At 33.0% G+C, this 23,910-nt stretch overlaps 1 protein-coding gene across 1 annotated transcript; it reads left to right on the plus strand.

The window, feature by feature from the left end:
• Positions 1 to 1,066: 1,066 nt before the first annotated feature.
• On the plus strand, positions 1,067 to 23,910 carry FH (fumarate hydratase). Its single transcript, XM_051993515.1, has 10 exons — positions 1,067 to 1,249; positions 5,697 to 5,831; positions 9,352 to 9,462; positions 12,604 to 12,780; positions 14,451 to 14,633; positions 17,138 to 17,303; positions 18,529 to 18,732; positions 19,854 to 19,981; positions 21,201 to 21,354; positions 23,707 to 23,910. The coding sequence occupies exons 1-10, from the start codon at positions 1,136 to 1,138 to the stop codon at positions 23,847 to 23,849; spliced, it is 1,515 nt and encodes a 504-aa protein (XP_051849475.1). The 5' UTR covers positions 1,067 to 1,135; the 3' UTR covers positions 23,850 to 23,910.

Genomic DNA, 23,910 nt, shown 5'->3' on the forward strand with positions numbered 1-23,910 from the left:
GAGACAAACGGCAAGATAAGGAAAACAAAATAATTTATTTCTCCAAATTTGATCTAGGTACATCCGTGACTATAATCTTGTGATTTCATATATTTCATATATGTAATATATACTTTTACCAGATATATTTCAAATATTGTAGACATGCATATATGTGTGTGTGTGTGTTTGTATAAAAACACACCTACCAGATAGATCAGCATCTTCTTTGATGAGTTGCCTACAACACTGAGAGTAAAACAAAGGTATTCTGGATGCATGGACATTAGGAAGGGGGACTGGAAAAAGATGATTCTAAGGCTTATGGGATTGGAAGGAAGGTTTTTACATTAAAATAAATAAAATAAAGTCCTGTATTTCTGAAAGAAGTTGTTATTTTATCTGTGCTGCGCACTGGAAACTTGCCCTTGACAAATGCCTTCTCTAAATATCATTAAAATAATTACAGGTTTTCTCTCTGTACCAACAGTGGTCAGACCTTTTCAGACGTGCCTGGGCGATTTTAGGGAGGTTTCAACTTTCCAGAATATTCAAACACGATCATAATTTAAAAGTTTCAAGACGAGACATTTTTATTAATTTCCAGTCAATTAATAAGCATTTATTAAGCACTTGCTATATGCCACTGTGCTAAACGCTAGGGATAAAAGATCAAAGATAGTCTTTCCCCTTTTCCTCTTCCTCTCTCCCCAAAAAAGCATCCTTTTTCTTAAAGAGAAAATCAACAGGAAAAAAAAAGGAAATATCTGTATAGATAAAATACAGAATAAAAGCAATCAACTGAACAAATTTCCTGAATGACAGACACCACTTCAAAAGCTCCACCTCCAGTTAGAACATTCTCCTCCCCTTTCCTCTCCTCCCTGTCCCCTCCCCTCCCTTACGTTACATTTTCCAATTCCCATAATTCCTAGGACTACTCCAGACTCGAAACGAAGGGGGGCGGGGCTGGAAAGAGCACAAAATCCGCCCTTTATCTTGTAATTGGTTAACAATAACTAGTCCCGCCCCTCAGGCCTGGGACAGGGCTTTCTTGTTGGACGAGAAGAAGAGAGGCGGCGTGGGCGGAGTAAAATGGTCGGCGGGGAGGCGTGGTCACAGCTCCCTGAAATCGCCCCCTGGCTCGCCTGGCACCATGTACCGTTCTCTCCGAATCCTCCTGTTGCCTACCAGGCTGTTGCAGCCTTCTCCTCTGGGCCCCGTTTGCACCTCCTGCGCCTTGCGGCGGCCTGCGATCGCCGTTCGAATGGTGAGCGTCGTCTGCTGCTCTTGTGACCTCTCAACCCTCCCCGGGCTCAGCCCGCAATGACCTTCACCCTGTCCCCCGACCCATAGGCTGAACCTTACTGAGCCGGGCCAGGCTAGGCCAGGGCCGGAGCCCGGGTATTGGGAGTGCAAGCTGGGGAAGAAGATTAAGTTCTTTTCTGGGTGCTCTGCTCACGCCGTGGGGCTGGGAGCTTAGAAGTCATTTTTTTCTCGGACCCTTTCCAGTCCGTAGTACGGGAGGCCTTAAGAGCGTGTGCGCATGCGTTGGCGTGCCGGACCCTCTTCAGCTCCTACCTGCAAGGCTTGTCTGCCTGCAGACCCTCACTTTGGTCTGTCTAAAAATTTCCTCATCAGTAAAATGGGAATAGTAATGTATCATTGCCTTATTCCTAGATGTGTTGTGAGAATCAAATGAAATAATACTTGTAATGTGCTTTGCAATCCTATGTAAATGTTAACCATTTTTACAGTCATTATATTAGAATTATTGCTGGGCTCTTGGGATTTTGAGTTTTGGATCCATTTCTAGCTTTCTCTCTGAAAAACCTGAACCTCTGACTAGACGATGCATAACATACTCTAGGAAGTGACCTACCAGGAAGTGTCTTTACAATCTGGACTTGAAAGCGTGAGCAGAGGGTCAGATTGCCTAGAAGTTTCAGAATCCTTGGCTTGCATTGTGGTCCTTTAGGAAACAAGTATATGATGATCTTATTAGTATTTGGTGCCCTTTCTTTCTCTCTCTCTTTTTTTCCCATTCTGATCTGAGGGAGAAGGTTAAAAAAAGGGGAGCTTCAAAACCCACCTTGCTGCCACGGGGATAAACCTCAAAAGTATATAGAATAAAAAATATTTTTGGTTCAGAGCACTGGACTTGGAGTCAGGAAGACAAGTTCAAATTTGACCTGATCTCTTTGCTGTGTGATCTAGACTCTTAACCTCTGCCTCATATATAAAATAAGTTTAATAATAGTACTTACCTCCCCAGGTTGTTGGGAAGCACCTTCAAGGCAATTTTTGTAAAGTGCTTTGCATCCCTTAAAGTGCTAAATAAATGCTAGTCTCTATTGTTATTCTAAATACTATTTTTAAGGTTTTTTAAATTCAGTATTTTTTTCCCAAGCTGCTTTCCACAGTATTACTAAATTTAAAGAACCTAGCTACAGTAGTTTTGACTATCTTTTTGAAAGAACTAGTTGTAATTCATCAATTAGTTATAATTGATAAATGAGATTGTTTTGTAGTTGTAAAGTTTCATATAAATATAAAAACTGTTACTTGGAGAAAAATTCAGTAGAAGAGGAGTTTAAAGTTCCAAGTACAAGCCTGTAGCTACTGCTGATTTGTTCAGATGAGTCCTTTTTCTCAGTTTAAAATATTGACAATATAATAAAAAAAAAAATAGGAAAAATTTTTTAAAAGTTGAGATTGTATATAATCTCAGTAGTATATAATTTTTTAAAATATTGTTTACTCCTTGAAAGTAAGGACTATTTTTTGCCTTTCCTTTTATCCTCAATATTTAGCACAGTGCCTGGGACATAGAAGCATGAAATGTGCTTATTAACTGACTGTAACAGCATCTTTGAACTCTCTGGTGTTTCATTAAAGAAATGTGTGAGAAACTGTTGAAATTGTTTTTATCTCTGTAACTTGGTGGTATCACTTCATGATACAATATACAAGGCTACTTTGTTTCTAGCTCACTGTTCTTAAGAGTTTCACTTCTCACTTTTCAAGCCCATTTAATTTATGAATCAGACTTAAAGTTGAAGAGACCTTCTAGTTTACCTTCTTCCTCCCTTCCCCTTTTTAATACCTGAAGAAAGCTGAAACCCAGAGGTTGTAATTTGCCCAGTCACACAAGTAATAGTTGTTAGAACCAATTTAAACCCAACCTCTCTGACTTAAGAATATTAAAGTACATCTTGGCCTATGTCCTACTACTTTTGTGGAGAACTTGGAGAGTAAGTGTCTGGATGAGTACCTGAATTTGCCTTGCTAGGCATAGGCAAAGATTTAAGGACTACACAATTCTCTGAGTTTGCTGTTATTAACTGGTCCTATATAAAGAAAACTTATTGCCTTATTCCCTACTCAGTTATAGAGTCTTACCTAGTTGATAAACAAATTACTAGTTTAAAATCAATTATGCCTGACCCACAAAAGGGTCACTTGTGTTTATTCCTATCATCTATTAGCTAGTTCCATAATAAGTCCCTCAACCTCTTTGAACTCTTGTTTTTTTCCTTTAGTAAAAGGAGGATAATAGTTGAATATTTTATTATAGAAGTGATTATTACACAAATACCATACAAGTGATAAAGATGAGTTATTACTACCAGGTTTCCCTTTATTATAATATATTCATGTTATTTTCTTAATATCTAACACCTATAAAAATCCTAGATATATAAAATATAGTGAAGAAGATATTTACTAGACAGTTTCTAAGGTCCTTTCTACCCCGAAAAAGTTGTATGTTTCTTAAAGCAGATGATACTGCCAGCAAAATTATTAGATATTTATGTCTAGAATAAAAAAAGAATCACAAATAAATCTGGAAACATGAAGAACTGGTGTTTGTTTACCTGGAGCTGTGTTGAAGCAGTGTCTGGAGTCTGCCTATTCTCCTGATACTGCTAGGCATTTGGGAGTCCTGATATTGGCATTTACCTGCCTCACCAACCAGGGTTCTATCACTGGTTCACCGAAACAGGGCTTGCTGCTGGCTTTCGGGGACACTTCCTGTTTTGCACTTTGCTCTCCCATTTACCTAAATGAGACAGACTTTTTCTGCTGATTAAGTTTTTTTTTAATGGTGTTTGGAGGTGAATATGGGAGAATTACTGCAATTTATTGTTTCCTCTCCCATCTTAGGTCCCAGAAGTCCCTGCAATATATTATTTTGTTTGAAGTCTTTGAGGAAAATCAGGCCTTAACAGATATGTAGTTGGAAAAGGATGGTTTTTCAGTTGTGTCCAACTGTTCATGACCTCTCTTGGATTTTCTTGGCAAAGATACTCACATGGTTTGCCATATCCTTTGCTGGATCATTTTAGAAGTAAGGAAACTGAGGCAAGCAGAGTTAAATGAGTTGTCCCAGATCACATGGCTAGTAGTGTGAGGCTATATTAAAAACTCATGTCTTCCTGATTCTGGGTCCCGGGACTTTACCTGCTTCTTTAACATATCATAAATTTTAAGGCTTGAGGAGAGAAATTATTTTTCTTATTACAAGTTTCTTTAATATATCAGTGAAACATGTCAACAGATTTATAAACATTAATTATAAACATATATGGTTAAATGAAACATTTATTAAATGCTAAGTATGTGAAGGGCCTTAAAAGCCAAAAGGGTTTTATATTTGCTTAAAGTGACAATAGGAAAATTCACATGGTTAAATCTGAGCTTTAGAAATATTATTTTGTCAGATGAGTTTCACCTAACTTTGTGAAACTCTCCTTCCTACAAGGGAAACTAGTATCCTATTTAGATTGCAGACTTTTATTCTGTAATTAGATTCAGGGAGGTGATATAAGTACATAAAATGCTGACATCACAGTCAGGAAGACCTGAATTCATATCTTCCCTGAGACACTTAATAGATGTGGGACCATGAGCAAGTTGCTTAATTGTTATCAATTTTAGTAGTTTCAGTTGTAAAATTGGAATAATAATAATATTCTTTTTTTCCTTTCCTTTTAATAGATACAACTTACTCCTTTGGAATTTGTGTGGCTTATCTCCTTGCCTATTCTACTCTTCCTCTTTATCCTCATCTTTTTTCCCTGACTATTTCTTTGTTTTTTATTGTATTTCTTTATCATCTTGTCTATTTGTCTTTGTTTTTCTGTCCCCTTATCTCTCTCTTGAATCTGTTTCTCTTTTATCCAGTTGAGATGAAATTTGGGTTCATAGGATGCCTATTTCTCCCATCCCTTCTTCCCTATTTGAAAACTCTTCATCTCTATCCCTACTTTGGCAGCTTGTGATTTCTCTTCCCTTCTTTTTTTCCAAATGGGAAAAATAATGGTAGTATAAATTACAACTACACTTTTATGACTCTCGACAATTTTTCCTGTTTGGTTTTCTTTGAAAAAGATTATACAGAATGAGAAGTAGGTAATTCTCTTCATAATATTAACTAGTCAAAGTACCATTGATTAGGCAGGCTGCTTAAAGAGAGAAATTGACTTTTTTTCTTTCTAATGTATATATGCATCTTGTTCTTATTTTGATAAAAATATTATAAATGCGAACTTTAAAAATAAAAGAAATGTTTTTGAGAGTGAACAAAATTTAAATGTAAATTTAAGCTTTTTTTTTTTTTTTGACTTGTAAAAGTAAATTATTTACTCCTAACAGTTGTTTTTATTATATATGAAATTGACTGTTCTAACCCTTCTATCTGATCTCATTCCCAGGCAAGCCAAGACTCATTCCGGATTGAATATGATACCTTTGGTGAACTCAAAGTCCCAAGTGATAAGTATTATGGTGCACAGACAGTGAGATCTACATTAAATTTTAAGATTGGAGGTGTAACAGAAAGGATGCCAGTGAGTAACTTTTATTGGAAGATTATTATGTAATTTAAAGTGAAAAGCTATTAGGATTATTAAACTTAAGATGATTAAGATCTGTTACACTCCATTCAAATAAAAGAAGTTAGAGCTTTCTAAAGTTTAATATGGGGTTTGTTTTATAGAATCTCAGAATTGAAAGGGGTCTCAGAGCCTTAGAAGTGGGAATGCATCACAGCATTGAGCTGGCCTATACAAAGGCATATTGTCAGAAGATGGAATGTTGAATACAGGGAATATCTGCCAAGGTGATACAAGTAAAATGGAAAGTTGATAAGGAAGATTAAGGTAAAATAAGACTGGGAAGATAAATGGGAACCTGTTTAAATAGGTGGAGTTTATGTGTTATACTAGAGACAATAAGGACTCATAATAAAGACTTGAATAAAAAAATGACAAGTGTAAATATCAACATATTAGCTTTGTAGAAAGTGGATTGGAGGAAAGAAACAGGAAGTCTGGAAACCCATTACTATCTTACAATAATATTGTGAGGGGTAATGAATACTATTTTGTAGTCTTGAACCTGGTTGGTAGCTATGCGAGGAAATAGATGTCACAGTCGCTTTGGAGATAAAGTTGCCAAGATTTTGCAAATGATTTGAGAAAAACTAAAAGCTAGTAGAATATATTACCTTAGCTGTGAGTCTACATATGATGAATACCCCCTTTTAGAATAGAAATGGAAAGCATTGGACAGAGTGAGAACCAAACAACCACAAAAAATAAAGTTAACTCATGAAATGACTGGTTTGTAATATTGTCTGTTAATGTGCAGCCAAACCATTGACTAATTAAAGTAAATGTCAAAATCATTTCTGAATAAGGGAAAAGACTGAAACATGATCTGATACCATTGTGTAATTAATTGTAGTTGCAACAGTCCTTTGCAGCCATCCACCTATTCCTTTTCTCTTCTTTATACCTCTTATTTTGGGCATAGTAATTCAATCAGTTGTAGCATTATATCATATAGGATTAATTGACCATTTATGGATTACCTCACTACTCCTCTGCCTCTATAGACCAAAACTCTTTCCTCTGGTCACTGATCCCCTTGATATTCTGTCTCTTATTAGAATCTCAAGTTCTTTGAAGGCAGAAACTATATTCCCTTTCTATGTTTTATCCCCAGCACTTAGTGTGGTGCCAAGCACATAGTGAGCTCTTAATAAATGCTTTTAAATTTTAAATTAAATCCAACCTATTAAAAATTAATGAGCACTGAAAAATGGGAGGAGGGAGAATTAAGAAAAGATCGCTATTGTTTATCACTATTTTCTACAGAAATTTAACTGACATAAAGTAATCACAATAGAGAGCACAAAACAGCTAACTAATCACCTATCTAGCAAATAACATTCTCTTCGAGAAGAAATATATAGTAGCCATGGAAATAGTAATTTAGATTGCAGGTTCATTTGTAAAAACATTATGAAAAAGGATTTTTTTTAGAAGATTACAGGTAATGCTGCTTCAAAAACAATGCTTATAGAACAATGAAGGGAAAAAATGAGTTTGTAGGGAGCTTAGTTTGAGGATGAATTAAATCAGATCATCCCAAGACAAAAGTAGAGAATAATCCTAAATAGATTTGTTTTCAGATTTTCTATTATTGTTCTTACAGTGTTCTGTTTTCATCATTGTATAATAAAACTGTCCCAAATTATTTTGGAATAGTCCAAAAGCATTTGGTTTTATAGTAAGGTGCCAAATAATGCTATATGATATAATAATAATAATAGTGATAATTAGCATTTATATAATGTTTTTAAATTTACATAAGTCCTGTAACATTACTGTCTCATTTGATCTTCACAACAATCCTGGTATGTAAGGGTGTTACAAAGGCACATAACAAGAGTGTCCTGGATGAACATGTGGAAAGAGAACAGTTAGGCTTTCACAGTTTTATGTAGCAGATTACATATTGAGTCACACAGTTTACTGAATGTTAGAGAAGTTATAAGATGCTATTGTATGATATTTTTAATGACCAGTAACAGCAAAAAGTCATTTGATTTAAATGTATAATAATAAAATGAATAATTTGAATAAAATGTATCTCCTTCAACAAAGCATCTCTTAATGTTAACAATAATGTAAAAGTCCTTCATAGGTATGATTAGAGGAAACTTAGTTCAAGAATCTTTTGTCCAGCATTATCAAATGAGATATAAAGTACAAATATGTTTTTTGAGATGTTTATATTTGTAATTGCTGTCTTAAATGAAGGCCAAATGGAAAAAGAATCTTCTGTAAATGGTAAAAATTCTGTAAATACTGTTAATGAATGATACGTTGATTGGAGCAAGAACCAAAATAATACAAAGCCTCAAAAAAAATTAACTATTGCTGAAGCTTTATCAAGGAATAAAGAAGATCTGGTGAATATACCAATGCATGGACTTAGAAGTTCAGTCTGTTGAATTCCTTTATTTCAGGAAATCACTGCAAAGGTACACTGACTTAGTTTCTTAACTGAATAAGAGAAAGAGAAGTGGGCTCTTGCATTTTGGATATTGTAAAGTTCTTTTCATTATAGGATGCTTTTCATCTTTTAAATACCAGAATTTTTCTGGTAATGATATGTGAAAAATAAGGAGAGTCTATCTAGAAAGGTTAAGTCCAATAGTATCAAAAGTTTCTAGGAACTCAAGAAAGATAAAGATGGGGAAAAGACTATAGAATTTAGAAATTAAGAAATTATTACTTTGCAAAGAACCATTATAGCATAGAGGCAAAATCAAACGTAAGGTTTTAAGATTTTGAAAGGTGAATTGGAAGTTAGGGAATAGTGACAATAAATGTAGATGGATTTTACAAGGAGTCTGTGAAAAGGGAGGTGAGATATAAGGTCATAGCTCAAGGGGATGATAAAAAACACCATTTTCAAAATCAAAACTGGGTCTATAAAGAGATACATAGTGGGCACAAAAAGCATATCATATTTTTAAACAGGGACCTGTTCATAAAAAGTGGCATAGAAGGTGTCATCTGGAAAATATCTCATCAGGATGAAAGTGGGTTGTGTTATGAGGGAGAGGGGTAACAGATGGATAGCCAAAGTGTTCATAAAATGTTAAAAAATATATAGTAGAAGGCCTCCAATATATTGAATATGTTCTTTCTGGAAGATTTAAGGAAGGGGAGAGACAAGAATCAAGGATGAGCAGGGGTAAATGAGTTTTGAGTTCTTAAAATGTCAATGTAGGGAGTAGCCACATTGGTAAAAATCAGCTATTGAGGTATATGAACAACTTTTGGGGGATCTTTCATATATTAGATTTTTTTTAAAATGCAGTCATATTTTTCATACTGTAGAAATAAGCTTATTATGATGATCTCTCATTGGTTATATACAACTATAATCTTTATCTTCTAAATAAATTTGAGATTATCTTGATATCAATTTTATTAGTGGGCTCAGCTTTTAAACCTGCATAACCAATAAATATAATGTGTATTTTGAGAAACATTCTAACTGTAATTACAGATCCCAGTCATAAAAGCATTTGGCATCTTCAAGCGGGCAGCTGCTGAAGTAAACCAGGATTATGGCCTCGATCCAAAGATTGCTGGTGCAATTGTAAAGGCAGCAGATGAGGTAGGAGGTACTAAATAAGTTTCTTATGTCATCAGACCTATACAAGATTGAATAATTTTTTAAAAAATTGTGGAGATTGGTGGAAGGCCACTCTGGAGCATCATTTTATGAAGATAAAAGTTTTCAAAACAGCATGACTTGTTTTCCAGTTTTGCTGTTTTGTTTTTGCTTTTTTTTCCTTTCTCAATGATAGTTTTCCCTGATGTTGTGGTTAAACTTTTATTTTTTAACTTCCAGATTTTCTTTAACTGTATGATCTTTGATTAGCTTTATGATTAACTTTATGAAAAAACTTACCTGGATATTATGCTTTTAATAACAAGTTACATTACATGATATTTTGCAAAAATGCTTTCCTCACAGTTGTTATTTAATGTCAACTGTTATCAGTTCCCCTTTTACAATTAAGGAAACTGAGATTCATAGTTTCCTTATATTGAGTCAGGGAGGTTAAATGTTTTACCCAGTCACAAATGTTTGGGTGGGGATTTTAAGCCATGAGTTCTTATGACTCCAAGTTCAGTGTATTTTCCACTGATAATTTCCTTTTTTTTTTTTTGGGGGGGGGGTCATTTTCTTATCTAAAGAACTGATTGCTTTAAGAAATAAACTCTAATTTTTGTTTTTATAACTAGAAATATATAGTTTATATTTAAAAATATGTGCAAACTATAAATTAAAGCATGAAATTAATCATCTTTTCTTAACAGGCTTACAGTCATTTAAAATACAGGTACACATGCATGTTTATATACACGCAGGAAGAGGCAATAGAGAAAGCATGACATGTGTTAAGTGACTATGAGATGAAGAAATATATATCCATGAAAATACATTTCTGACCCTAATTGATCTGTTGGGTTTCAACATAGTAAATAATAACAAATATACTTGTGCTGAAAAAAATGAATCTCAACATTAACAGCCATAGTATCTCTTTATTAATTGATTAGACCTTATAGATGAAGAAATTGTAGTTCATGCTATTCAGGAAGATTAGTTTTTATATTTTAAAATATTTGTAGAGTACAGTATTACTATCTACTTTGTGTCTCTGATTCATCTATAAGTTGTTGACTTTTTTTTCTTTATATTTTAGAATTTCAGATTCTTCTTGTGCTAGCCCCTTCACCATAAATTGAGAAAGCAAGCAATATAAAATTCCTTATACATGCACAGTCTTGCAAAATATTTCCATATTAGCTATATTGCCCCCCTTCCCCCCCCCCCAAAAAAAAAGGCAAGAAAAAAAGTAAAAAACAATCTACACTCATAGTCCATTACTTCCTTCTTTGGATGTATGTAGCCTTTTTCATCATGAGTTCTTTAAAATTGTCGTGGATCATTGTATTGATCAAAGTAGCTAAGTCTTTCATTGTTAGTCATTGTTACAATATTGTTATCTTCATCTGCAAATTCTCAATATTTAAGGGAAATCATTTAGTCTGACCTACAGATGAACAGGAATCTCTCTACATCAGATGGTTCCTATTCTTGACAAAAATGAAGACTTTTTTAAAAGATATTTTTGAAAAATTGTGGACCCCAACATGATAGAAGTTAAGTTGTAATGGTATTTGTTGACTGAAAATATTTATAATGACAAAAAAATCACTATGAATTTAGTAATGATGCACCTGTATTTTTAACTGGAGACAGTAATAAATGTAATAAATATTTATTTAACATTTATCTTATAAGAGGAATTTATGCTTATTTTTATTTATGGACTATTGGACTTTTTGTTATAACATTGTAGCCCCTTGGGGTCTGTTGCCCATAAACTCATAACTATTGCTCTTTGTGATCCAAAGAGGATCCCTGCTGACAAAGCCCATTTTACTTTTATTCAGCTCTAGTTTTTAATAATCTCTTTTCTTATATTAAGTCAAAATCTTTCTCTTTACAACTTCTATCTATTGTTCTTAATTTACCCTGTGTTCAAGCAGAGCAAATCTGATACTTCTTCCATGACAGCCCTTTGAGTTGTGACACCTCATATCCCTAGGTCATAGAATCTTGGGCCTTAGATCTAATGTTATCAGATGTTAGCATCTGATCTGATGTTAATCAGAAGTCTCTCATTTTACAGATAGGGAAGAGATTAAGATGGGGAAAAGACCATAGAATTTAGAAATTAAGAAATTTTGTTACTTTGGAAAGAACCATTATAGCATAGAGGCAAAATCAAAAGTAAGGTTTTAGGCTGTTGAAAGATGAATAGGAGGTTGGGGAATAATGGCAATAAATGTAGATGGATTTTTCAAGGAGTCTGTCTGTGAAAAGGGAGGTGAGATACAAAGTCATAGCTCAAAGAGATGATAAAAAACACCATTTTCAAAGTCAAAACTGTGGGTCAATAGAAAGATACATGATGGGCACAAAAAGCATATCATATTTTTAACAAGGACCTATTGTGATATTAAGTGATTTGTTCGGGGTCCCATAAAATTGACTCTAAATCTAGCCCTCTTTCTATTGTGCTCTCCTGTTGCCATTTTCAGCCTCTCTTCACATTGTATAATCCCCAGGGCCCTCAACATTATGATTATCCTTCTTTGGAAACAGATATTGATGTCCTGTTGTTATTGTTGTTGTTTGGCGAGGGAATTGGGGTTAAGTGACTTGCCCAGGGTCACACAACTAGTAGTTATTAAATGTCTGAGGCCAAGTTTGACCTTGCATCCTCCTGAATCCAGTGCTCTAAACATTGCCCAATCTAGCTGCCCCATCAATTTCCTTTTAGTTCTGAAAACAATCATACTCTAGATGTTGTGTGGCTCAGAAAGAATACAGCAAATCTTTCAACTCCCTCTTTTGGATACTATGCTTCTCTTATTGCAGCCTAAGATTATGTTAAGCTTTTTCAATTAGCATGTTTTAAAACTAATTATTTTGAACTTTCATACTAAAGTGTCATTGGCATAGTTCATAATTGTATGGCATAGTTCACAAAGCATTAGTTACATTGTAAAGGGAAGGAATATAGATTATAGCTGAGAAAAAAGATAAGCGCACTTAGTAAATAAGAAAATGTATTATAAATAATAGCTAACTGCCATAGAATAAAAAATAGGTAAAATATTTGTTATTTCATCTTGTTTTTAAAATTCATTTCTCTCTCTTTTTTTAACTTTTCAGGTAATAGAAGGTAAATTAAATGACCATTTTCCTCTTGTGGTGTGGCAGACTGGATCTGGAACACAAACAAATATGAATGTCAATGAAGTTATTAGTAATAGAGCAATTGAAATATTAGGAGGAAAACTGGGGAGCAAGGATCCTGTGCATCCTAATGATCATGTCAATAAAAGCCAGGTTAGTAAATATATTCCAACTCTTTTCCTTTATTTTTAGATGAAGAGAACAGTAAAAATTCCTCAGAAAGCAAAAATTAAACCTTTCTAAAAACAAAGTAGGTTAAATTAACTCATTTCTTTTAATAAGACTTCTCATTAGGTATCTTTGTTTTAAACAATTTTTTGATTCTATTTTTCTCAGATTTCTTAGAAATCATTTTTAGGAGGACATGATGCATTTTGCACACAAATTCAACATCCTGAAGATGGTGAAAATTATATTCGTTTTTTAAATCAAAGGCAATCAAAGTGATGTTTAGCTTTGGGAACTCTGGAAGATGTTGGGTTTGAGTCATGTCTTTGTCCCTTGCTTGCTGCATAATTCTGTGAATCATTTAGTATTTTTTGTTGCTACAAGAAAAGATGCTAATCTCCATTGGAAGAGGGAGTCCCTTGTGTCATTGAAGTCATAGGTACAATTCCTATCCCTTTTAAATTGTCATTTAAGTAGTTATTATTTTCAATTCCTTACTTTATAGAATTTTCCAAACTTCTTTTGAAACAGATATAAGATTTAGAAAGGATATTAGAGAAGAAGGAGGAAGGCGTGACTGAACTTCTCCTTTCCCTATCTATATCAGGATGTTCTTTTCTCCTCTTTAGTCATCTATTTTGATGGGCTAGGAAATTGATATTCTAGTAAATTGAGTATACTTTGGGGGCAGAATATATTTTCCAAAGCACTTTTTTTTTTTATTGTTTATGTTATTATAACTGATACCAAATTGGTAAAACATTTAATGGAATTTTTAAATAGAATACTAGTTAAAATGGAAAATCTTATAAAATGGCTAAAAGGTAGATTAAGTGGCACAAAAATCAGAAAAAAACAGATTTGTTTGGATCAGAAAAAAACAGATCTATTAAAGTTTCAATATGTGTATACATATTTCCCTTTCTTGGCTTCTGTTGATAAAGTACTAGTACAAAAGGCTACAATATAAGTTGGGAAGATTTTCTAAAAGTCAGCATTTAGAAACGATCACTTTAGTGAAGAAAGCCTTGGATGTCACAGATATCCTTGATAAATGGAGCTGAATACATCAAGTGTATTAAATTACAAAGCTTGCCCTTCCTTTATATCATTTTTGTATTGGAGAGATACTGAGATTTTTTTTTTTTTTAATATTCCTTGGATACTTATAGAATATTTAAAAGAAGCCTTTAAATTAAACATCATAGCTTTAATTTTTAAAATTGTAAGATTTGTTTCTAGAACTTTTGAAATAGAAGTAATGCAGACAGATATCAGCTATTCTTTGTTTCTTTGGTATTGTCTATTAAGTACTTCAGTATGTGAACTTAACTCAAATCTTTCCATTTAAGATTTAATTCTAGAGCAGGTAAGTCTAAAGAAGTTGAAGTAGATAGAGATTTATAAGAAATAAAAAAGCATCATGACCCAAGGAGTTGATAGCTAGTGAGTATTACAATGGAAGGAACACACTAGATTATTCCTTATATGTTGATCTCCTACATTGATAGATGATCAGTTATATGTGAGAAAATCTTTAGGCGGTCTTAAAATTTGTGTTGTGATACATTGTATTTCTTCAGTAACTTAGTATTTAAGGCATTTTTGGTTTTATTCCTCTACTTCTGGTTTTAATTTTTTTTTTTTTTTACTAGAGCTCAAATGACAGTTTCCCCACAGCAATGCATATTGCTGCTGCCACAGAAGTCCACGAAGTATTATTACCTGGGCTGCAGAAGCTTCACGATGCTCTGGATGCCAAGGCCAAAGAGTTTGCCCAAATAATTAAAATTGGCCGCACTCATACACAAGATGCTGTTCCACTTACTCTTGGGCAGGTAAGAAATTATCACAAGGAAAAAATGTATTCAAGTTAAGATGATTTGCAAATGCATTACACTACAAAATTATTTTATACCACTTAATTATCACTGTATTTAAGTTAACACTATTTCAGAGGCAGTTTACACAATTCATGAGCAAAGAGTTCTGCTTTTGCATTTATAGATAGTAAGAAGTTCTTATATATTAACAATTCATTTGCTACTTGGAACATTTCCGTGATCTCTTCCTTCACTGAAAAGGTTAAAAATAAATACACATTTTATTTTGTTTGCTGTAGTTAAATCTTATTTGTTATACTATTCTGGCCTTATGTGAAAGGATAATCACTTCCCAATTTGCTAGATTATTTTCATATATCTACAAATATTTGATGAATACCTGCTGGATATGAGGGATATGAAAGTATAAAGCATGAATTCCTAAACTTAATTTACAAGTTAGAATCCTGATTTGGATGGGCAAGATTCTTAAATTCTTTGCCCCACCATGTTTCCTTACCTTAACAAGAGGATCTCTCTAGCAGGTCTTCCTGCTGTATGTTCCATGATTCTATGATTCTGAATTTCTGCTCTCAAAAGGTTTATAATCTAATTCAGGAAAGAATATAAAGTTACACACACACACAACACACACACACACACACACACACACACATACACTTTTATCATATAGTAGCATATTATAAAGCTACCTATTAGAAGTTCAGAGGATGAAAGGAACAGGGAGGAAAGAAATGGATGCCAATTGTGAAAGTTTTTAAAAATAATTTCTTTTCACCAATCAAGTAGTCTTAAGCAGTACTGTATGAATGAGAAAGAGAGAGATCTCTGACCAGTGCCTGATCATGGCATGATATCTGGCAAACAGTAGTATCAGGCTGCACCAGAATGGAAGCTCTAGTAGCTTCTATCTGCTAGGAAGATTTTGAATATAGGTAGGTTTATTGCCCCAGGACTAGCTTATCTCTCATTGTATATAAGTGGGCTATCAGGTGGTGAGTTTTTACCTGCAGAAGCTTATAAAGATTATCTCCTGAGATAAATAAGTTTTATGATCTACATTGGTAGATGATGTACCCATGCCAGTAAAATTATGGATCCCTGTTTTGAAGTTTTCTTTAATTTGATTAAATTGAAATCCAGTCAAGGGACTTGTAAAGAATATTTGTCAGATGTGAAAAATGCTTACATTAAAAACTTTTACTTTTGTAGGACATTATTCTGCTTTTTTATCTGTAATCATCACCCATGTTTGTATACTACTGTTTTCTTTGCTGGATTATTTTTATAATATTGGATTTTTTTTTGAAACACTGTATATAGTGTTAGTATGAAAAGTGAATTTAGCAGATATTGAGATGGAAGAATTAAAGTGACTACCATTATTACCATACAGATCTGGATCTGCATCCCATAACCTTGTTATTTTATATGTTAGTGATATTATCAGTTGAGTATTCTTGCTTGTCTGTGTTAGTTAGAAGATAAAAACATTTGAAAGGAATACTATGGGTAAAAAAATATTAGAGTTAGAGGAAAAGATATTCAGAGTAAGTATTTTTCCACATATCAAATTATGGTGTTGGCCTTGTCATTTAGTTTTTCATTCAACTATTTAAAAAAGTGCCAAGACTTGCCAATTACTTTTTGCTAGTATATTTAATAAATTGTCACAAATCGTGTCTCCATATTCTCCCTTCTCCTCTCTGAATAGATTTTTGAATAGATTAACTGTTCAATGAGTTCAAGACTACCTCAAAAATGAAGCTGATTTCTCTACTCTCCCCATCCCTCAATTGCTAGTGCCAACGTCTGCCCCCTAATTACTTTGTAACATGTATGTGCTCCCATGTACATGTATGTTTCTTCTGAGAAAGTATAATCTCCTTGAGATCAAGGCTTTTACTTTTATCTCCTGTGCCTAGCAGAGTGGAGTGTCTGACATATTGTAAATGCTTAAATGATGCTTATTATTGATTGATTTGTTTAACATAATAGATGTGAATTAAAAATTAAAATGTAAATTTGTAGATATAAAGAAAGATTTAGTGGAAAGAGCATTGGATTTGCAATTAGTTGACCTCATTTATTTTCAGTGCCTCAGTTTCCTAATCTGTAAAATGGATGGGTAGAAATAAATGATTGCTAAAGTCTCTCCCTTCTCAAAATCGAGTAAACTTGTTGTTTATTTTGTTTTTTGGTTTCCTATGTTGTTTATTTTTGTTCTCTATCATTTGGATTGTGAATGTTTTTATAATTTTAGCAGTGAATTTGTTCCATAATATAAGAATGTTTTCCCTTCCCTCTCTTCCTCATTAAAAAAGAAAATCCTTTATTGATCAAAGTAACCATAATAGTCTAAATAAATTGGATATATGTAAATTTTGTAAACTTTATTTGAAAGGCAAATCAGACTCTCTCATACTGTTAAAGTGAATTACAAAACAGATTTGGTATTTATTTTATTGTTTTCTCCTTGATTTTTCTTATCTTCAAAGGAATTTAGTGCTTATGTTCAACAAATGAAATATGGAATGGCAAGAATCAAAGCAGCCATGCCAAGAGTATATGAATTAGCTGCTGGAGGCACTGCAGTTGGTACAGGACTAAACACTAGAATTGGCTTTGCAGAAAAGGTGGCTGCAAAGGTGGCTGCCCTTACAGGTAAGGGAATGAATGTAGGAATCAATATTGGTTTATATTGTGCCCTTCTGAGTGGGTGATTGTTGTTTTTGCTTGGTATATTATATTAGTACATCAGTTTTTGCCATTTTCTTTTTGACAGCTTGAGTAGTTAGAAAAATTAGTTACAGCTACTCATGAAAAGTACATTAATTGTATTATAATATTCAGTTATGTTTCCTATAAGAATTTTTTTTTTGTCTCAAGTTTCAAAAAAGAGCAGGATGATAGGGGAACTTGGAATTTTGTTTGTATTGTAAATATGGTGTTTTAGATATTAGTTTGTAACATTTAATTTCTTTGCTATTTTCTTACCTCATATCTTAAATTATGCCCTCCATTGCTAAAGAAAAGAGGGCACTGTGAATTAATTTATGCTTTAAAATTATGTATGTCCTGTTATTGCTTGTTAATAAAGTGTTCTGTGATGAGCAATATTAAAATCAGATACAGTCTCATAAATAAAAGGAATAAAAAGTAGCCATGTAATAAATTTTTAAGGGTATAGAAAAATGTGCTTTACAGAAAATATTTTCCCTTGATATGATCTTCCGACTTTTTTCTTTAATCTAGAGCTTCATAAATCTTCCTCTCACCATCCCGTTTAGCCTGAGAAATTTGTACCTAGTTGATAGGTATAGAACATAGATTTACAAATCAAACTTTTGATGATAATAAATCATAATTTTGTGACTCCACATTTAGTTACAAGACCCTATATGAACTTGCTAACAATACTTTAAAAAACTGAGCTTTATTCAGTAGCAATCTCCAAAGAACCTTTTTTATAATGCAAGTAAGATTTGGTAGATTGGGAAATGTGGGAAATGATAACTCATGAGTGCATTACAGTATATAGTAGAGTTTTGAGGAAAGGACATTTAGTTCAGTTTGATGGAGGAAAGATTAACTGACAAAAGATTAATTCCAAGGTGAACTCTGGATCCCATCATTCTGCTAGGTCTACCTAAGGTGGTGCCAAGCCTTAGAAATGCTTCAACCAATACTGGTTAACACATATATTTATATCAGTTCTTTAGTTGTTTGAAGTGCAATAATTCTTTGATATTTTGAAATCTTAGTTCTGGTCAGATTTTGACTTTTTTTTTTTTTTTTTTGAAGAGAATTATATCTTGATTTAGTTTGTTTATAAGATTTAAAAGATAACTCCATCTTAAATAATTCATTTTTTTTTCCTTTTTCTTAGGTTTGCCTTTTGTTACTGCTCCAAATAAATTTGAAGCATTGGCTGCTCATGATGCTCTAGTAGAACTCAGTGGAGCCATGAACACTGTTGCCTGTAGTCTAATGAAGATAGCAAATGATATTCGTTTTCTTGGTTCTGGTCCTCGCTCAGGCCTAGGAGAGCTGCTCTTACCCGAGAATGAACCAGGAAGCAGTATCATGCCAGGTAACAAATAAGTGGCAAAATTTTAGTTCAGCTTTTTAGTCTTTTTAGTGACTATTATTAGAAATAGTAACTATGTAATTCAAAAGTCATTCTTTGCAGACAGGCTGCTTAAGGCATTTACTCATTTATTTTGTCATATTATAAAAAGACCTTCCAAAAGTGCTGTAAGTCTCTACTATATAAGTTCCTGTTGGAGATTTCTACACCACTCTTATATAAGTGCAAGAATCTAATAAAGGTCTAAACTGTTATGTCCCTTAGTCCTAGAGTAACACCCTAGCCTAATTTCTTCTGCACTTTGTCCCACTGGGAAGTAGTGCTTGAGGCCACTGATCACTTGTTGTCTTACTAATTTTACATTAATATGAGGTTCTCATCTTTATTTTATATTTTAGAAGTTTTTAGAATTATGTTTACACTTTTCATTTTCAATTATTTGACATGAAAAAAAATCTCACAACAAATATCAAATGCCTATCTGGTGAAAGGTAGTATTATGCCGTGCATAGCCCCCTGCCCTCAAGCAAAGGGGTAGAATGGGAAAGGAGAGAATATGAAAAAAAAAAAAAAAAACTGTGCTATAATGGCAGTGTCGTGCCTTGGAGTCTGGAAAACCTGAGTTCAAATGTGGTCTTAGATATTTACTAGCTTGTGACCTTGGGCAAGTCATTTAACCCTGCTTGTCTCAGTTTTCTTATCTATAAAATGAGCTGGAAAAGGAAATGGCAAATCACTCCAATATCTTTGTCAAGAAAATCACAAATAGGGTTATGAAGCGTCAGACATGATTAAAATGACTCCACAACAAAAAAAAGTAACATTCTGTAATGGGAGTGAAGTGGAACAAGGGTAGTTACTATGATAAATTTTGGGAAGAAGTTTCAGAGAAGGCTTCATGTTGGAGCTAGTTAGTATCTTGATTTGGGCCGTGAAGTAGGGGATTTCAGTGGTCATTTGGGTCAGAAAATCTCTTTGAAACATAAAGGAGGAATATAACATAAGCAAAGGCATAATGAGCTAGGAGAGAGCAAGAAACAGCAAAAAAGATAACGAGTAATATAATTATTATTGTGTTAGAAATTACTCTTTCATTGGCAGCATTTTTCTTTTTCTTTTCAAAGGAAAGGTGAACCCTACCCAGTGTGAGGCAGTTACTATGGTTGCAGCACAAGTAATGGGAAATCATGTTGCTGTTACAGTTGGAGGCAGCAATGGACATTTTGAGTTGAATGTTTTCAAACCATTGATAGTAAGCTTTAAATTAATCTTTAATGTACCTTGACTTTAAAGGACATTTGTCTTGGTGTATATCTTTCATAGATTATTCCTGAAATACTCTATCATGTACCCTGGAAGCAAATAAGGTTTATAGACAGTAAGAGTATTAATGTTAAACAATTAGTCCTAGGTATCGGTCTTGGTATCTTGTACATAATTTAAGTGATTTGATTATATTTTAATGCCTTAGAGCAATGCTCCACTGAATCCATTTAGCATGATAATATTTGGTATAACTTAAAAATATTTTAGACTTAAATATTTAGTGCTTTGTATGTAGATGTTCTATAAATACAACTCATTTTTAAAAGTCTAGTTAACATAAAGATAATTGGCCTTTTACATAGCACTTAAGAGTAGTAAATCACTTTATATACATTATTTTTTTTGATCTTCACACCAGCCTGATAGGAATGGTACTGAGTTTTTCCCATTTTACGAGGGGGAAACTGAGGCTCGGAGGTACTGATTCCTGTTTTCCTCTTCTGCTATCTACATCCAGACAAAGAACTGATAGACTATGAATTTTTTTCATCAAATTTTTTTCCTTTTGATCTGTTTTTTCAACTGCTACTCTTATGGAAATATATTTTACATGATAGCCTCTCTACAATGTATATCAAATTGCCTACTATTTTAGGAAGAGAGAAAGGGAAGACGAGAGTAAAATTTGGAATTCAAAGTCTTGTAAAAATCAGTGCTAAAAATGTATCTTGATATGTAATTGGGAAAAAAGTAATATAAATTTTTTTTTAATGGGAAGAAATACTATGAACTAGCATTTAAGTAAAGAAAAAAAAAAGTCCTTTAGTTCTCAGAAAGGATTTTTACTGGGTCTCTATCACCAAGGCTACATCTTCAGTCCTTGCTGAACCTATATCAGAGAAAGCAAAAAATATGAAACTCTGTGTGTGTGTGTGTGTGTGTGTGTGTGTGTGTGTGTACGTGTGTACGTGTGCATGTGCATATGAAGAGATCCCAATTCAAATTGCAACCCATCCCTGGCTGTCCATGCAGTATCACCATTGTTCATATCTTCCTAAAAGCTTGTTAAGGATCCATTCAGTATGAAGTCATGTAGGATGTTTATCTACATTTATGTAAATACATATATGCATATATGTATATGTATATGTATAAAAACTATTTGTGAGCTTTCAACTTAGGCACTTAACATTTCTTTTTTGTAGATTAAAAATGTCTTAAATTCAGCAAGACTTCTGGGGGATGTATCAGTTTCCTTTGCTGATAATTGTGTGGTTGGAATTCAAGCTAATATAGAAAGGATCAACAAACTAATGAGTGAATCTTTGATGTTGGTGACAGCTCTTAATCCACATATAGGTAAGTATTGAGGGAAGAAATATAATGCATAGGCCATGATTTAAAAAAGAAAGAAAACAAAACCATAAATGACTTTTGACCACTTTCTACCTCAGCAAACATTCAAAATTTTTCCATTGTCTTGGATCAGATATATATATATAGAAACAACTTACTAAACATTAGTTTAAGACCTTTGATGATTTTTTAAAATCACAGTGGAATTCATTTGCTCACATTTATAGAGCGATGCTTTACAATGGTATCCAGCTAGAAATGTCACTAGATGGCACTTGTTCTCCATTAATTAATAACTAAATGATTGGCAATATGTACTTTGATATTCTTGCTATGCAATATTGTTTTGATTTTTTTCAAAGTGTGCTAGTTTTTGTCTAAACTCATTTCCTTCAGAAGTTGAATTTTAAAATACTTTTCCTTTCTTTATCTGGAATAAAATGTGTAAAACATAATATAGAGAAGCCATGTTCATATATAGACAAGCTATGTAATTCTTTCTAGATAAATAAATTTTAACTTTGTGGGCCATATTTTGTGGTGGTTAGGGTAGTATAGAATTTTTTTTCATCATAATGAGCCAAATATTAATATCATTTTGTTGTAAATATTAGTATCTGGGCTATGTGTAAATAGTCTCACCTTTATAACACTGAATTAGCTAAGCAGATTTTATTTTCTTTGATATCATCTTAATACTAATTTTGCAGTAATCTGACTTGGGTATCTCTTGTTCTACTTTATCTTAAACAATGCTACAGCAGTGAAATTTATCAGTTTAAATGTTTTTTTAACAACTTCTATTGTATTCTTGATCATAAGAATTTGACATTTTGAAAGGCACATTGTATTTTTATGTCTCAGCATAAATTCTAGAGTTAGCATTATTAGGACTATGTCACAGTTGGTAAAGGGTTGTCTTTTACTTTGCTTCTGTACTTACAGGGAAGGCATCTACTGTTGCATATGATGCTAGCTTTTGGTTTTATGTAGATATTTTTTATCCTACTAAAAAGATACTATATTTACATTTTAGGGAGCTTAGCATATGTATATGTCATAATTTATTATAGGATTTTCTTATATCTATTGATATAAATTTTAATTTTTAAATTTAAATTTTAAAAATTTGATCATTAATTATGCTGATTGTGTTTTCTAATGAATCATTCTTTTATTTCTGGTATAAATCTACCTTGGTTGTAGTGGTTTTATTGTTTTTGTTTTAGTTTTTAATGATAGATGCTCTTTTTAAGAAATAAGGTGCTTTTTAACTAGCATTTGTTTCTGAGTCCCCCAATTAATATATTAAGTAAATAATTAAAATTTTTTAATGAAAAATAAAACCTCATAAAAATTGCATAGTACAGCAAAACAAATTCCCACATTGGCCATGCTCCCAAATGTATATATAATTGTTCATCTTAAGTCCATCACTTCGCTCACAGGAAATGAGTAGCATGTCTCATGTTCATTGAAGTACTTGGGACTCGTGGTTTATCATTATATCAGTCATATCCCAAAGCTGTTTTTCTTTACAGTGTTGTGACTTTATAAGTTGTACTTCTAGTTCTGCTTACTTTACTCTGTATCAGTTCAAAGTGATCTTCCTAGTTCCATCTGAAATAGTCCATTTTTATTGTTTCTCATGGTACACAATAATCCAGTTTTCTCATGTACCAAATTCTGCCTTTCCTTAATAGGTAGGCCCTCTCTTGGTTTCTAATTTGGGGCTAAAGAGCTCCTACAGTTATTTTTACTTATTTAAATTCTTTTCCTCTTTGCTTTCTTTAGAGGTATAGTGCTAGTAATGATATAGCTAGATAAAATGGTGTACACAGTTTTAACAGCTTTTGGAATATAGTATCAAATTGTTTTCCATATTGGTCAGACCAATTCACCATTCCACTACATAGTACACTAAAATGCCAGTTTTCTTGCATCTCCTCCAAATTCTTTTTTACACTTTTATCATTTTTGCCACTCTGATCAGGGCGGTTTTCTTTTTGCCATAATTTTTTGGGGAAATTTCTAGTTGTTATTCGTAAAATTAGTCTATTGTTGTTTTTCTTCTTCATCCTTTCTTAGTTAAGGCATGAGAAGGTTTTTGGCATGGCTTGTCCAGAAAATAATATTTGAGTCTTGGTTTCATATCTAGAAGCTAATTGCCACAGTGCAACACTGTTAATATAGAATTAGACAGGGTTTATTGAAAGCTTTATTTTAAAAGTGAACTGTGTTTATTTTTTAGGTTTACTTTGCTGTATTCTTCAATATACATTTTTATGATGCCTTATAGCTGCATTTTTTGTGTGTGGAACCAGGTCTTTATTTTCTCTTTATTTTTTCCTTCAGGATATGACAAGGCTGCAAAGATTGCCAAGACAGCACACAAAAATGGATCAACATTGAAAGAAACAGCTATTGAACTTGGATATCTCACAGCAGAACAGTTTGATGAGTGGGTGAAACCCAAGGACATGTTGGGTCCTAAATAATCTATTTAAATAAGCATTTGTGTAAAAAAAAAAAAATTAAACTGTTGAATTTTAAAAGAAA

This window comes from Antechinus flavipes, chromosome 4, assembly GCF_016432865.1.
Source record: "Antechinus flavipes isolate AdamAnt ecotype Samford, QLD, Australia chromosome 4, AdamAnt_v2, whole genome shotgun sequence".
NCBI classification, from domain to species: Eukaryota; Metazoa; Chordata; class Mammalia; order Dasyuromorphia; family Dasyuridae; genus Antechinus; species Antechinus flavipes.